Genomic DNA, 16,434 nt, shown 5'->3' with positions numbered 1-16,434 from the left:
TACTGACCATGAGCCTTCTTCCCGGCAGAGACGGCTGTGACCCAGGACGGTAAGATATGAACCCAGTGGCAGGCAGAGGCATGGGTTGTCCTCTGAGCCCCAATAACATCCTTCAACACTTCCACGAATTTGAATCCCAAAATGGGTAAAAGGAAGGAAGAGTCTGAGAGTTGGAGTAGCCCCTTCCTGCCCTTTCTGTCCTGCTCAGTGCCTGGGAAGATGGGAATCTCAGAGCCTCTCACTGTTGCTATCTGAGTGGGAAGAACTTGATAGCTGAGCCCAGCTTTTGGCAAAACTGGGGGGGCTGCTGATGGCTCTGACAAAGGGTTCCATCTGGCCAGCAGACAAGGGTGTACCTGCAGTTGCTGGAGAGGGCAGGGGGTAGTTCTTCTCCTCCTCCATGAATTGCAAGGCTACTGAACAGAAGTTGCTCTCATACTGAACAACCAGGTGAGTCAGCGCTACCACCAGCTCCTGCAGAGGAGGAGAGGGGACAGTCACACTGCGTGGCAGCTGCGGCATGTGGAAAAGCAGGGACACCTAAGGGTTCCTGCTGATGCTGGAGACACTGCAGGGAAAAGGTGAGGGCAGAACGCTGTGCCCAGTGTGGGCCACAGGGATCATGCTTTTGGGTGATGTGCACAGGAGGCAGTGTGAGCAGAAGCCTCTCAACAAGTGAAGTCAAAGTCAGGGCCACCAGCCTCAAGCAGCCTCTGGAAGGCACCAGAGTGCCTGAGAAAGACCCACAAAAGACGGTGTAAGGACAAGAGAGTGAATGGTGCCCTGAGTGGGAAGGCACAGACCTTCCCAATCATCACTGTGACTAGGATGATACCCCCAGCAGACCTGCAGTGGCTGAGCCTGGCCCTGGGCTCCAGCTGCCTGTATGCCAGTTCCGCCGGTCCCTCCCAGTGAAGGTGGAGCCTGCAGTGTTTTTGGAAACGACTGCTCCTCCCTTTACTCTGATGCTGGTGATAATGCTTGCATTTGGCCCTGGGACAGATGAACTTGCACCAGGGTTGTGGACCCTCTGATCCAGGGGAAGCACCAAGGCAAAGGCCGGAGCACGGCCCATACCCAAGCAGCTCTGCATCCAGCACTCCTGCTGTGGAGGTGAGGAGGCACCAGGTGGGGCTGCCAGCCAGGGTGCCGACGGAGCTTTACATTGAGCACAGAACACAGTGTGTGCACAGCCTAGTGAGCTGGAATGGCTCTGCTCACAGCGGTTGGGAGAGAACACAAACACTCTAGCAACACGCCACCTGGGCTACTGCAGCTCTCATGGCAGGGTTGGTCCCATCCTCCTCCAAACCGTGGGCCCTTCTGCTCACACTCAGAACAAAACACGGCCTTCTCCGGCCCTCCCCAGCTGGGTCCAGCACCTCTGGCCACTTGTGCCCCACCCACCCTCTACACTGGGCCTTGCAACCTGCGGTTCCTCTGCCTAGAGTCCTCCCCAGTGTCTCGGGCTCAGCAAAGGTTTCCAGCTTTATACACGGTTTTGCCAGTGGCTGATAGATGTTGGGGCAGGGAGGAAACACCCACACCTGTCTGTCTGTCTGTGAGCATATCCTGCCCGAGTCTCATGACATGTGCCTGCTGCTCTCAGGAGGGACAGACCTGGCGCCCAGGCTGCCAGTTAGCCCTTGAATGCAGCAGACACATGATTGACCGGGAGAAACTACATTTGGAGAAGTAAACAAATGTGGGAGGCTGCTCCCAGGGGGCCACTTGTGAGGGAGCTCAGCGCTCTCTGCCGTGGTCAGGTCAGGTCAGGCTGGACTGGACCACACACCTTCCGCACCACAGGGCTCCCGTCGCTGATCAGCTGGGCCAGCATCATGGCCACGTTGTGGTCGATGGTGGTGGAGTGGTCAGTCCTCTCTGCAGAGTTACCCACAAACGTGCCGAGGGCAAAGACTGCTGCGCAGCGCACCTGCAGGGGGTGATAGGTCACAGTCCCGCCCATGCTGGCCGTGGGGCCTGAACCGGCCAGGCCTCAGCCAATTCAATCCCGCTTCACTGCACCCAGGGTATACCCTCTGCGTCAGCCCTGCTTGTAGGACGGAGCAGAAATGGGGGACAAACAAGAAGGATCCTCATGGCCCCAATCTGAGGGGCTGGTAACAATAAGATAGGGGTTCAGGGGACGGGCCATGGTTTCTGGATGCCAGGCAGCATGCCAGAGCAGGCCCTGCTAGAGGCACTATCCCTACGGCACCCTTTCCCATGCACCAGGCAGCATGCCAGAGCAGGCCCTGCTGGAGGCACTATCCCTACGGCACCCTTTCCCATGCACCAGGCAGCATGCCAGAGCAGGCCCTGCTGGAGGCACTATCCCCATGGCACCCTTTCCCATGCACCCGGCAGGACCAGCAGCACCAAGTACCTGCTGGAGGCACTATCCCTATGGCACCCTTTCCCACGCACCCGGCAGGACCAGCAGCACCAAGTACCTGCTGGAGGCACTATCCCTATGGCACCCTTTCCCACGCACCCGGCAGGACCAGCAGCACCAAGTACCTGCTGGCCTTGTGACGTGAGCCTAACCCTGAGAGGGATGGACTTACCTCAGGAATGGGGTCAGACAGGAGGCTGCAGAGCTTCTCGTGGGCACTGTCCCTCACGCCACACCACCTGGCCGAGTCAAAGTTCTGCCAGATGCGCCCTAAGCAGATGGCTACCCATTGGCGCAGCAGGGGATGTGGGTCGCTGAGCTGCTCCAGGCAGATGGCGATCAGGTTCCCCTGCAGGCAGGCCTCCTACGTGAGGGGAAGACACGCATGGGCCCCTGTCCACCAGGGCACCTGGGTGGGTGTGACTGGGTCATGGCCCTCACGTTCTCGAGGAAATCCTGACGTGTCTCTCATTTCAAATCCCACCAGTTTCAATTCACCCCAAATGCATGTTCAGCCCCCCTTCCGCCAGGGCATCCCCCATGCTGGGATGCTCCAGTCCCCAAACATGGAGCTTGGGCAGCACTTCTGCACAACCACTGGGAGGCCGTGGGGAGGAAGGGGGACATGACCATGATACCCACCTGCCCTGTGTTGTAGTTGTTGACGATCACGGCAAGGATGAAGGCTGTCATGGTCCTGTGTTCGGCCTGGAAAACAGGTCACCCCTAGTGTTGCCCTTTCCTGTGGAAACTCACCACCCCAGCACCACAAATAGCCTTTCAGAACCTGTGACAAGGTCGAGGCATAACCAAAGTAACAGGAGCAGCTCCTGTCTCTAACTGACTCCATGAGAAAGAACAGCCCCTTCCCAAGGTCTGGCAGCTGTGGGCAGACCTTTCTGAGGGTGGACTGTTCCTGAAGGTGCAGCGGCCAGGGCAGTGCGAGCCTGTGGGCTTCCTGCTGTGGGCGTCTAGCTTGGCCAAGTCCCGTGGCTGCCCCTCGCCAAGCACATGCAGTCAGTGAGTCCTAACTTCGCCTCATTTCTTCCCCTTCCCCAGGCTGCTGCTGGATGGTCCCTTCCCCATCCTTTCCTGTCTTCTGCGGAACTCAGGAATCTGTGTCTGATGTTGCCGCTCGCTCGTGCAGAACAAAGTCTGCACTAAGATTCTCTGCGTCACCTATCCTGTGTTGGTGCAGTGGGTAGAGCTTCATCCTGGAATGCTGAGGTCATAGGTTTGAAACCCTGGGCTTGCCTAGTCAAAATCAATAATTAAATCTTAAAAAAAAAAAAAAGATTCTCTGTGTCTCACTTGATAGAGGCAGGAAAGTTAGCGCCTGTTCCAACACGCCTCTTCCTGTCCTGACCCCTCAAATGACCGATAATTGTCTATTATTTTCACAACCAACATGTCTGCCGACGTCTGCACTTTCTGTTGCCTCTTGCACCTGACTACCCTGTGGGTTTGACCTCCTGAGCTTGAGAATGATCTCGGTGGGTTTCGCCCATGGGATAGCTGGTCCTTGGAGATGCACTGGCTCTGCCTTCCCCCTGGACAATGCTTTAGCTGGACAGAGTCCAGGGTGACAGTGCTTTGTAGCCCCCCCACCTCAAACTCGTTTTGGTCACCTGCTCGTGCTGATGGAGAGTTGCCTGCCCGTGGAATTGCGCTCATTCCTGTGCAAATGACCTTTCTTTGGTTCTGGTTATTTCTACCTCTGACAGTCCATTCTTTCACTATGATGACTCTCTGTGTGGACTTGCTCTTGTTACGCAATCTCAAGCCTCCCTGTGCTTCTTAAGTCTGGAAACCTCTCAGCCATGACTGGATCAGATGCCCCCTGCTTTCCCACCCATGTCTTCCAGATGCTCCTTCACATGGCTAGTTGCTCCATTCCATGGGGTCCTCTCACTGGCCATGTCCACCCCACTGCCTGCTTCGCTGCAGAGTTTTAACGGCAGTGACTAGGTGATCATGTCTTCCACACAGGTCTGTCTCTGCCCCTGATCTGCCTGTTTACTAAGAATCTACCTGGCCCCTTAGAAGAAGATAAAAAGCACAGAATACACTGTTTCTTACAGTGGGAACATAAGTGCTTCTGCAGTGGTTTATTTTCCAACATAATGAAAACAAATGGTTTCATCCAATCAATTTAAAGGTACTTGTCAGGTACATGCTACTTTCACTCTCCCTGTAGTCCCCCACTGGCGACTCTCCTCTCCTCAGTCCTGCACCCTGGACTGGTCAGAGGTGACGCTGACCGCGTCTTGTGTCAGGCATGGAGGTTTCCTGAAGGAAGGTTTGCCCTTGCTTCTCCCAGGTGCCTGGGGTCTTCAGTGACCCTGAATGAGTCTTGAGTTCCTTTCTTGGCAGGGGGCTCCCATCTACCTGGGGAGCACAAGTGCAGCCCCACCCCTGTGGGTGCAGGCCTGAGGTTTCTGTTTCTCTCAGGCCTTCCTTTTAAGTTTCTGCCCCACATGGGCACACGGGGAGCGGCTTTCCGGGTCGGACGTCACAGTGGGGTAGGGGCACCTCACAGGCTCCTGGCTTTAAGCAGGGGTGTTACCAACTCAGGCCCCATGTTTTCTGTGCAGTCTTGGACCCCATGTTGTCCCTGCTCCCTTCCCACCATGACCTCCTCTGACTTCTACCTTTAGCTTTGGCTTTCGGGCATTTCCTTTCCTTCCGTTCAAATTCGGCATGCCCTCAGAACCTGAATGGAATGTGTCTGTCAGTCACTGAAGTGGGGTCCAGCCGTTCCAGCTGAGCTCAGCCTTCTACAACCTTCCTCAGGTCACCATTCCTGTCCATCCAGATCACTGGTTCTCTGACTGACCAGGAAGGGTGGGGAGTTGACCATTTCCACTCATGCAGAGTGCAGACTTAAGTTAACCACCCAAGCACTCTCTCCCTTTCACGTAACTATCCTGCTTTTTAAATAACACTTTAGTTAAGAAAACCAACGACGGCCAGCTGAGACTGCGCACACGAGCGGCCAGACATCATCAAACTCAGGACCTGGTCCTCCTGGCATGCTAGGACTGGGATGTGCTAGGACTGGGGAGATGGAGAACACAGAGATGATCAAACATTTATAGGAATTATTACAGATGCCAGTCATAGACTACTGAGTTCTAACAACTTCATGTAAAATACAGATTACATGCCAAGACTGACCGCACCCTCAATCAGACAGAAAGGAGAGCTCCCAAAATGGGTGAGGGGAGTGGGAGCTGAGGGCTGAAGTGGCTCCCAGAGCGCGGCCCACTGCCCGTAGCGGCCTTGACCTGGGTGGTGCGGTGTGAGGAGCATCTGCCCCAGTGCCCTCTGAAAGTTGTCACCATTGTGTAAACAGTTGTGCAGAGACCAATGACACTGATCCAAATTGTCCAAAACCATGTGTTTGGTCCTTACCGGCATGTAGGGGTCTGCCAAGACCGACAGGAAGTACTTGTGCCCATTGTCCTTCACCAGGTCAGCCTGGCATGACTGGGGAGAGAAGACGGGAGAGCCAGTAAGTGCCTGGGGGGCTCTGCTTCTCGTGCCACATAAACCACTGAGCACGCGTGTTTCACATCTCAGTCACCTTCTCCTCTCAAGTCTAACATGCACTGTAGGTAGCCACTGCCATGCTGTGCAGAGATACTGCCCTCAGCTGTGGGAAGGGCTAGCATCTCACATGTTCCCTGCACACTCTTCCTGGGTGCATGAGGGGTGAGGAGGCCTGGCTGCAGTGAGGTCCTCTGGAGGGCCACTTTCACCCCGAAGCCTCCACCACGTCCTTCAGGCCCACCCTCCCTTCCTCTTGCCTTCTGAGCTGGGATGTACCCAACACGTGAGACCACCCCTGCTTTCTACAGACCCTCAGCCCCTGCTGTAATCTTAAGATTTTGCTTGACTGGACTTAAAAAGTACTGAAAACAATAATCTGTGTGCATATGACAATAGTGCATTACTTGTCACATGGTCACACTTGAAACAGCTGCTTCCTAGAGGCCCCACTCTTTGCTCAAAAGATGCAGCTCTAAGGTGGAAGCTCACAGCTCAGTGCTAAACAGCCGTCAGTCAAGTACATAGCTCCTTCAGGCCCTTCAGCTCACAAAGCACCTGTGACGCCTACAGTCTGTGCAGTGGCTCAGCACACACCCAGGGGGCCCACCAGGGGCCAAGGCCTGGCCTGGATGCAGAGATGTGGGCTGTGCCCTGCTCAGGCCTAGAAGCGATGAGTGGGCGCTGGTGGCACAGTGAGGAGGCAACTTGTGGAGATGCCCAAACTGAGGAGTAGCTGGGGTTTTCCATGGAGTCAGGACAGGGGGTGGGGAAGGGGTGAAGGAGGTGCTATTCTGCTGGGATGCAGGGCAGGAAGGGAGAGATGGGTGGCAGAAGGCAGTCGGCACAGGCTCTGAAGGCTGCACTGAGGAGGCCTGCCAAGGCCAGGCAGCTGAGAATCACAAACAGGTGCCATGGAAGGCGAGGCAGGGGCCGGGTGGGAAGGGGGAGATAGGTGCTGAAGATGGGAGACAGGGCTGATCCGGACACAGGGAGGGGAGCGGGCTGGCAGGACCTGGGTGTGGTGGCTACCGTAGGGGGGGGCTTCAGTCTGGGGCACTCTGCATCAGAGGTACCTTGCTCTTGGGGAAGGTGGTGCAACCTGAAGTGCAGGGTGAGTCAAGCTGAGCATCTAGATCAGAAGCCACGTGTGTACGGGTGAGAACCACACCATGGAGCAAGAAGCTGGGCCTTGGGGGACTGGCTGACAGCTGATAGATACAGCCAGGAGTCAGGAATCTGAGAGGAAGGACCTGCTTGCTGGCAGCAGCATGGGGCCGCAGAGCCCTAGTTTCACACGAGGCTGGCTGATTTGGGGGCATTTCTGCAAGTGCTGGTTCTTCAAGGGATGGAAAAGATCCTGCCTGGGACATCTGGAGTTGAGGAAAACGAGGGGTGGGGTGGATTCAGGCACGAAGCTGAGGAAGTGGTTTCCATCTGCCAAGAGGAGAGGAGGAGGTATGAGGCCAAGGACCACTCTTGCGTCCAGGCCCTCTGGCAAGTGCTGGGCCCCAGGAGGTCTGAGGGACCTGCTCAAAATGGAGTCAGACTCTAAACCAGTAACATGCAGGAGTGATGTGATGATGGCTGGAGTGACACACAAATCACTGCTCTTGTTCTTGGGGGGAATGGGCCACGGATATGGCCATGGTACTAACAAGGCTGTAAGTATCAATGCCCAGAAAAACTGATTAGTGACATCCATGGCAAAGCACCCATGGAGACACTGCCTTGGCTACCAGTATGCTCCAACAAGGAGGAAGGCCATTAAAGCAGCAGCAAGGTCAGAATCCTAAGAAATGGGCTCTAAGACTGCAAGGAGGCAGGGTGCAGGCAGTTGGACCCTCTGAGCTCCCTGCTGCCCCCTGCATGGGGCAGCTCTTGTGCAAAGCCCTCTCAGTGGCTCTGCAGATGGAACCTGCTGGATACACAGCCCTGACCCCACCCCCTCCACTCCCCAATGGCCCGCTCCTCAGGGGCCTCCGACAATCGGGTTTCTTTTCCTCACATCACAACACTGATGTCTAAATGGGGATGAAGCGAGTGGCAGTGGCAGGGGGCAGGGAGCACAGCACCAGGGATGTGGGATAGTGGGGAAGTCAATCGTGCATGTGGTTTCCAGTGACACTCAGAGAGGCTCCCGGCCTTGAGTGAAGGTTTTGCTAATACACTAGATCCCCATGAAGCCTTCCTGCCTGCAGGGGTCGGCCCAGAAGAGCTGGGAGCTTGGTCACACTGTCAGATCAGTGGCTGGGACCTGATTCTGTTTTTAATCCTCACAATCAACAAATCAAGGCCCAGACAGTCACAAAGCTCCTTAAACATGTCTCATCACAGGGGGACAGTGTGTCACCAGGTCATACCCTGTGAATAACTCTGGACTAAAGACACATGTCAGAATCCCTGACACTGTGGCACTGTCCTGCCTCTAACCCCGCAGCCTGGCCACCACTGTTTTCATAGAAAGCTGTTCTGATGGGTCAGGCCACAGGTAGGTCACCAGCAATGCCATCCCCACATCCCAACACCTGCCCACTAGTCCGCTTCTCAGCAGGTATCACTTAGGAAATAAATGGTTGGGAATGAGCTCAGACTGTAATTGCCTGCCTTTCACACTCTCGGGGAAGTGGGTGCTGGGACACCCCCTCCCAACTTAGGCTGAGTAGCTCATAAGGAATGGACAAGCAGGCCTTCTGACTACAGAGGTTCAGAAACGCCACCGACACACATACACGTCACAGACGCAGGCTGCAGGTCAGTGGCAAAGCACCCACGGGCAAGGGCTCTGGCCACCACACCTTGTCCAAAGCACCCACATGTGTCCCACCGTTCCTTTCCCCAGATCGAGCTCCAGGTGGGAACACGCAGGAAGGAAGCTGTGGGGAGAGGCCCTGCCTTCCATTTCCTTCATGTGGATTACAGTCTACTCCAGGGGAGGCGGGAGCCCCAGCTGCACAAACACCAACAGGTAATTAAATGTGGTTCCCAGCAGGGGTGGGGCCTGAACAATTTCACCTGCGGAGGGGAAGTCCCTCAGAGGGGGAGCACCCATCTGTCCCTGGGGTCAGAGTTCTCTGATGACAAGACCAACAGGAGGTGACAGCACCAAGGCCTTCGGTTAGCTGTCCCATAGCAGAGTGCTATAGGAATCCATCCAGGGATGCACAATGTGCAGGGTGTTTACTGCCCAAGCTGCACCAGTGGTGTGAGGCCATCAAGCTGGTTGTGCCAGGCAGGGGCTCTGTTTACTGGTCACAAGGGCCAGTTGTTCCTCCCAAATTCAGCAGCATAGTCACAGGCAGTTTGATAGGCTCCCCACACAGGAACAAACCTTTGGCACAACTGCCCTCCTGCTTGCCAAGTCTAGCAAGACCTTTAAACGCACAAACACGTCCATTTTCCTATGCACAGATTACTTTAAATATTCTCACGTCAGACGCTTGTTACCAATGGGAAAATTACTGGCATACATGATCACTTCTATCCCTTTAATCTACCTTTCTGTACATGTTCTAAGACTTATAAATACATTAAAGGCTCTTAAGTCAAATGCCGTAGAAAGATACAGACTGAAACACTCCTCCCCCGGCCCATTCACCCTCCACCATTATCTCTACCCCAAGTCCACAGTCTGTGGTGGGGCACGCTGCTCCTGACCTCCCTGTCTCCACTGGCCTGCCGTGCAGATGGACCTGCGAGGGTAACCGGGCTTCTGTGATCCCAAACACTGCCTGCTCGCAGCAGGTGGAGCTGTGAATCCCGGAAGTGGCACTGTCTGTCAAGGACAAATTTGTCTGGATGTGGACAGACACCAGCACAGTGCACCTTCACAGCAGGGCAAGTCGGCGTCTACCTCTCTGCCAGCCTGGGCATTGGCAATAACACCTTGGCATGGTACTCCTGTGTGCCCACCTTCTCATGGAAAAAGAAACATTTTATTTGCATTTCTCTGTGAATGGCAGTCGTTTCCTTTGAGCACTTCTCTCCTGGAGTGTTGGTGTTTTTCTTGATTTCTAGAAACTCTTTACATGTTATAGAGGCCAGTCTTTACCTGTGATTGGAGTTTAAACACACCCTTCCCCCCACCAGATTCTTTGTTTTAAAACTTTGCTCGTGATATTTTCCACCACGGAAATTTTTATGCAATCAGATTTATTAATAAGTTGTACTTTCTTTCTCTTTTTTTCTTCTTCTTCTTTTCCAAGTGACAGGAAGGGAGCTAGAGAAGCAGACTCTCGCATACGCCCCAACTGGGATCCACCTGGCAAACCCAGTCTGGGGCTGATGCTCTGCCCATCTTGGGCCATGCTTGTGCCATGCTCTGCCTGAGGCAGAGGCTCCACAGAGCCATCTCAGTGCCTGGGCCAATGTACTCACACCAACCAAGCCATGGCTGTGGGAGGGAAAAAGAGAGAGAGAAGAGAAAGGGGGAGGGGTAGAGAAGCAGATGGCCACGCCTCCTGTGTGCTCTGAATGGGAACTGAACCCAGGACATCCGCACACCAGGGCAACACTCTACCACTGAGCCAACTGGCCAGGGCCTAATAAGCTGTGCTTTTATCAATCTAAGGTTAAAACAGAATGGGTCTGTGTCTTCTCCCACTTTTTCCATAGCCACACTATGTACTTGTGCACTCTCTCTACAGCGAGTGCTGGCATTCAGAGGTGCAGCGAGACGCCTTTCCACCCTACTGCTGACACCAGGAGCCCAGGAGCCTCCCCCCGGACCTGAGATGCTGGCCTCACCATAGGGCGGCTGCACATGCGGAGGGCCACTCCTTACACTCCCCCATCTGTCTGTCTGGCACTGACCCAGCATCACGACGCTCTTCATTTTTGAAGCTTTATGGTCAATGTTAATATCTGGTGGGATTAGTTCCTGTCATCAGCCTTTATGTTCACAGTTTTCCTGGTTATTCCCACGTGTTACTCTATAGGAAGTTTAGAGTAAGCATGACTATATTCTCAGGTAAAAAAAAAAAAAAAAAAAGCCTGACCAGGCGGTGGTGCAGTGGATAGAGCATCAGACTGGGATGCAGAGGACCCAGGTTCGAGACCTTGAGGTTACCAGAATAATGGGGAAAAATTAGAGGCCAATATTCACATTTTTTAGAGATAATGAAGGTTAATATAGGAAGTATTTGACCATAAACAAAAAGCAGGTCACACCAAGTCCCAGTGCATCACTGTACACGTTCCTCTGAGCAGACTGTTCCTGACCACTGCCTGCAGGGGCACCTGTGTCCCTGCCTCAGTGCCACCTCATCCCAAAGCTCACTGCTCTTGGCGTGTGAGATGCACAAGTCCTGCAGGACACAGCTCCATGGCCCCTGCTGGGCTCCCTCAGAGCAGCCCCTCAGGCCTCAGCCCTGGAGCCTTTGTTTCTGCGTTTCCTTTGAGGGTTCGAGACCTTGAGGTTACCAGCTTGAGCACAGGCTCATCTGGTTTGAGCAAAGCTTGGACCCAAGGTCGCTGGCTAAGCAAGGGGTTACTCAGTCTGCTGAAGGCCCATGGTCAAGGCACATATGAGAAAGCAATCAATGAGCAACTAAGGTATCGCAACGAAAAACTGATGATTGATGCTTCTCATCTCTCTCCGTTCCTATCTGTCTGTCCCTATCTATCCCTCACTCTGACTCTCTCTGTCTCTGTAAAAAATAATAATAATAATAATTAAAAAAAAAAAAGGCCCTGGCCGGTTGGCTCAGTGGTAGAGCGTCGGCCTGGCGTGCAGGAGTCCCGGGTTCGATTCCCGGCCAGGGCACACAGGAGAAGCGCCCATCTGCTTCTCCACCCCTCCCCCTCTCCTTCCTCTCTGTCTCTCTCTTCCCCTCCCACAGCCAAGGCTCCACTGGAGCAAAGTTTGCCCGGGCACTGAGGATGGCTCTGTGGCCTCTGCCTCAGGCGCTAGAGTGGCTCTGGTTGCAACAGAGCGACACCCCAGATGGGCAGAGCATCGCCCCCTGGTGGGAGTGCTGGGTGGATCCCGGTCGGGCGCATGTGGGAGTCTGTCTGACTGCCTCCCCGTTTCCAGCTTTGGAAAAAAATGGAAGAAAAAAAAAAAGGCTGCCGGTAATTTTATTGGGATGTATTAAAGTTTAAATAAATGTGGAGAACACTGAGATATTTGTGATGATGATCTCTGTAGATGAGTAGGGCTTGATCAGGTTACTGTTTTTTTCAGAAGGCTGTTTCCTTCCTAGAGGCTTCTCATGTGTCAGGTGAAGATTACCCCTAGACTTCAGGTTCTTTTGTAAATGGGGTGCACTTATTTCTCACTGGCTGTGTCTTGATTTCATGTATCAACAGTAGCCTTCAACCCTGAGCACACCCACTCAGTCCTGGTGTCTCCCCCTAGGGTTTCGCTATTTCCAGGTCGCTCACTGCCAGGCGCAGGGGACAGCCACAGAGTCCGGAGAGAGGGGTAGGTGTCAGGGGAGGGTCTGAGCAGTGCTTTCCGGATCACACGATCCACCTGGCCTCGATTTCCAGGTTCTCCCATCGACACTGCAGCTGCCCCTCACACAGAGCTCACAGAGCCGCCATGGCAGTCAGACTAAGCTGTGCGGCCCTTTGCCCCCGCTGGCCTGGCCCTGGGGCTGCTCATTCAGCACAGCCCACCAGTCACCACAGCAACGGCCCTTCTGCTCTGCCCTTGGCACTGGCTATCACTCCTCCTGCAGAAGCGTGATTGCCTCTCCCCACCAGCAACTCATCCTGTCTGCCTGGCTGGCCAGCAGCCAGCACCAGGCTTCCCCTCCAGCTTTATATGTCACTCTCAGCCACTGAGAAACATTTCAAAGAACGGCCTCCCTCAGCCAGCCCTCCAGCTAGTCACCCCTAGCAGCAACCTGGCCCCATCCCAGGTAGGGGCTCTAGGACGCATCCCAGGGCTGGACCAAGCAGCCTGCTCCTGGGACCAGTGTGGCTCAGGCTCTGCATTCCCGGCCCCGTTCCCCAGGGACCCGAGGCTGGGTCTGAGTCTCCTCCAGAGTAAAGCGCACTCTGCGGGCTTTGGGGTGACAGCTAAGAGGAGGCCACCCTCATGATCGCTCTATCTCAGCAGACAAGGGACAGGGCACCACAAGTCACTTAAACAGCTCACCCTCTCTGACACAGCTTCTAGGTGAGGCCTGGGTCTTTGCACACTTGTTCCCTAATGCTGCGGTTTTGTTTCTGCGCCTTATGATGTACACTTAAGAAATTAAATGGACCATCAATACATATAAATGAGTTCTGTTAAAATGAGGGCTGGAAGTCCAAGTGACATCTGTCAGGGCCTGTTACAAGCAGACTGGGGGTTCTGCATGAAGGTGGCCTGGCTGTGGCTCATGGCTGTGTCTGCCGAAGTGGCCTGTGGCCAGGCGACCATTCCCTCTGGGCCCATTCATCACTGGAGATGGCAGGCCTATCTGAGGGGCTAACTGCAGGAAGGAAAAGTAGAAAACCCCAGAAATATAGGAAGAACGAAGCCAGACAGCTTCAACATGGAGCCTCATAAACAAGCCTAAAAAGAATAATGGGGAAAAATTAGAGGCCAATATTCACATTTTTTAGAGATAATGAAGGTTAATATAGGAAGTATTTGACCATAAACAAAAAGCAGGTCACACCAAGTCCCAGTGCATCACTGTACACGTTCCTCTGAGCAGACTGTTCCTGACCACTGCCTGCAGGGGCACCTGTGTCCCTGCCTCAGTGCCACCTCATCCCAAAGCTCACTGCTCTTGGCGTGTGAGATGCACAAGTCCTGCAGGACACAGCTCCATGGCCCCTGCTGGGCTCCCTCAGAGCAGCCCCTCAGGCCTCAGCCCTGGAGCCTTTGTTTCTGCGTTTCCTTTGAGGGTCACCTGCCGTCACCCTTGCAGGCGAGGCCCCAGTCTCCATCTCTCAGGCCACGGGGCTCATCACCTGTCTGCAGAATACTCCCTACCATGTCTGCTAGCCTGGTCACCCTTGACACCAGCAAATAATCCCTCCAACTGCACAGGCTGAAACTCTGAGCGTCTCCCCCACACCCACCGGGCCCTCCCTGCCCCTTGGTTAACCTCATAGTCTCTGTACTCCAAGGCCAGATGTTTCAGAAACCATACTGTGGTTCTGTGTTCTGTTCTAAAACCTGTAGTGGTGTCTCACACCTGCTGAAGGAAGCGCCCTCCACCTCAACAGGCCCTCCCTGTGTGTGCCTGCCTCTAATGTGCTCTGCGCTTGCCCTTTGTCCCTCGCCTCACTCAAGTTGTCCCCACATCCCCACCTGCCATCCACACTCAACACCCTCACACGTTAGGTCCAGCACCCATGCAGCCCACTGGAGGATGTCTGAGGCCCCCTCTATTGGAAACGTACACTCTGGGCACATGCCTCCTGTGGGACGTGGGACCCTGTCAAGGGCAGGGATGGCTGATCTCTGTCACCTGTAGCCTCTGGCACAGTTCTAGATGTGTGTGTGTGTGTGTCTGTGTGTGTGGTGTGTGTAGGTGGGGGGCGAACAGGCCTGAGGACGGGTGACGGGAGATGCAGGCAGGTATCACACAGTTAAGAAGTGCCCACAGAGCCATGGGGCTGAGCCCAGCATGAAGTGGGGTCCCAGGCACCATCCCCAGGGCTAGCCTGGGGAGACAGACGAGTCTGCTGGGATCAGGGAGACACAGGGCCCAAAGAAACATGGTCAGGGTTACTGAGTGGCCAGAGGGGCAGTTGGGGACGGGCGGAGGCAGCATGCAGGGAGAGGACAGGTGTAATAGCCAGGATGGGGCCTGAGGGGAAGTGTTTGCTTTCTTCTGGAAAACAGGAAGTCCTGCTATCCCTGGAGGAGGCCTGGGACCAGGCAGGACAAGAAGTGCGGTCCACTGCAGCAGGGAGAAGGGGCCTGGCACCACAGAGCGCACAGAGAGGGCTGTGCCCAAGGGTTAATGGGGACTACTCACACTGTCCACAGCGAGAATCTTGGCCCAGATGAAGACCAGCAGGGGCCGCAGCTCCCGGGCTGAGCTCTGCAGCAGCTTGAGCACGTAGGGGAAGATGCCCACGGACAGGGCCTGGGGAGAGAGGGCAACATCAGCAGGAGTGGCCAGCCCAGGGGTGTCAGCAGACAGGTGGCTGTGCCTTGCTCACAGCACAGGGCTCCCTCCAGACCCCCTGGTCTGACTTTACTCCTAGAAGCTGCCAGGTGGCCCCCATCCTTGCCCTAGTGGCCTTGCTTACTCTCAGCAACAGGACAAGAGGTCCCTAACTGGGACCCTCATGTGTGGGACCTTGTCTGGCTCTCAATGACCTGTCTTTCCAGCTCCAACAGTCACACATGCATATGCTGGGGAGTGCTGTTGGCGGTTTCGGGCCTCCCGGGGCTGCTTTCTGCAGGGAGTCACCTGTGGGTACATGCGGGGGTCCTTTACTCTCAGGCAGGGAAGTCAGAAAGGAGATGCCATCTCAGCTTAGGGACACTGTCTTCATCTCTAATGTGCTAGAATTCCAATAAGGAATCCCCTCCAGGACAGGCACAGGGCTGTGACCACCACTCATGCCAGTGGCAGGGCCTGTGTCCCGTTAATGGCCACCTTTCACAAGGGACAAATGCTCGTTTCTCTGGTCCAGGCAGCCAGGCCCTTGCCTAAGGATCAAATCGGGGCCTCTCACAACGCCTTGTTTTTCTAGCAAATCACAAATTTCCAATTAGCATAACCTGGAGTTTTTAAGAGCCAAACTGAGTTGTTAAATTAACCATATAAGTGAAAATGTCTCTGAAATGTTATTAATACATATGTGCCCATCTTCTCTTCCACTCTTCACAGACACCTGGGCCCTCTCCATGGCCCCTGGGCTACAAGCCATGCACGGCCCCAGTGACGGGTGCCGAGCTACCATCCCAGTTCCAGACCACCTCCTCCTCCAGTGCACTGCCAGTTGTCACCCGCTGTTGACATTACATAACGAGAAGACTTAAATATTCCTATATGGAGAGCAAATCACATGTTCACCACCCAACCCTCCTCCTGCCCACTCACCCCCCACCTCCGGATGCTCTGAGCATAGCTGGGCCATGGAACTGCGTTTGTAAACATTTATTGTTCGTCTCTGCAAATAAGGCCTCGCTTATAAGAACAGGACCACATACTATCACCACACCTAAAAAAACGAACATTTATTCCCTAGTAACACAAGATACCCAGCTAAATTTGTTTCATGTTTTCAAACTCAACTTTCAAATCATTTGCAGATGGAACCCAATGAGGTCCACAGGCTGCGACTGACAGGTCTCTCGAATCTCCCTTACTCTCCAGAATTCTTCTTGACATCTCTTTTCCTTCTGATTTGTCGAAAAACACAAATTGCCTTTTGGTTCCATCTTTGCTGGTCTTTTCTGTTTTAATCGGTGTTCCTACTATTCTACAGGGTAACTTGGAAAGTGTTACAGAATCACCTAACAGCAGGTGAGAGGAAGCAAATGAGGGCTCCCAGGCTATTCCCAGAAGATGGGCCACGCGTGG

General features: G+C 54.4%; 1 protein-coding gene across 1 annotated transcript in view; it reads right to left on the bottom strand.

The window, feature by feature from the left end:
* Window positions 1-16,434, bottom strand: part of RPTOR (regulatory associated protein of MTOR complex 1) — a 237,071-nt gene that overhangs the window by 35,632 nt on the left and 185,005 nt on the right. Inside the window, exons 13-18 of the mRNA XM_066381484.1 lie at window positions 14,875-14,985; window positions 5,813-5,887; window positions 3,041-3,106; window positions 2,571-2,762; window positions 1,796-1,936; window positions 357-474 (exon numbers count right to left, since the gene is read on the bottom strand). Coding sequence (XP_066237581.1) covers window positions 357-474; window positions 1,796-1,936; window positions 2,571-2,762; window positions 3,041-3,106; window positions 5,813-5,887; window positions 14,875-14,985 — 703 coding nt within the window. The remainder of the gene's footprint in view (window positions 1-356; window positions 475-1,795; window positions 1,937-2,570; window positions 2,763-3,040; window positions 3,107-5,812; window positions 5,888-14,874; window positions 14,986-16,434) is intronic.

The sequence above is a fragment of the Saccopteryx leptura genome, chromosome 4, assembly GCF_036850995.1.
Source record: "Saccopteryx leptura isolate mSacLep1 chromosome 4, mSacLep1_pri_phased_curated, whole genome shotgun sequence".
Lineage (NCBI taxonomy): Eukaryota > Metazoa > Chordata > Mammalia > Chiroptera > Emballonuridae > Saccopteryx > Saccopteryx leptura.
This window is presented reverse-complemented; position numbering and strand designations above follow the sequence as displayed.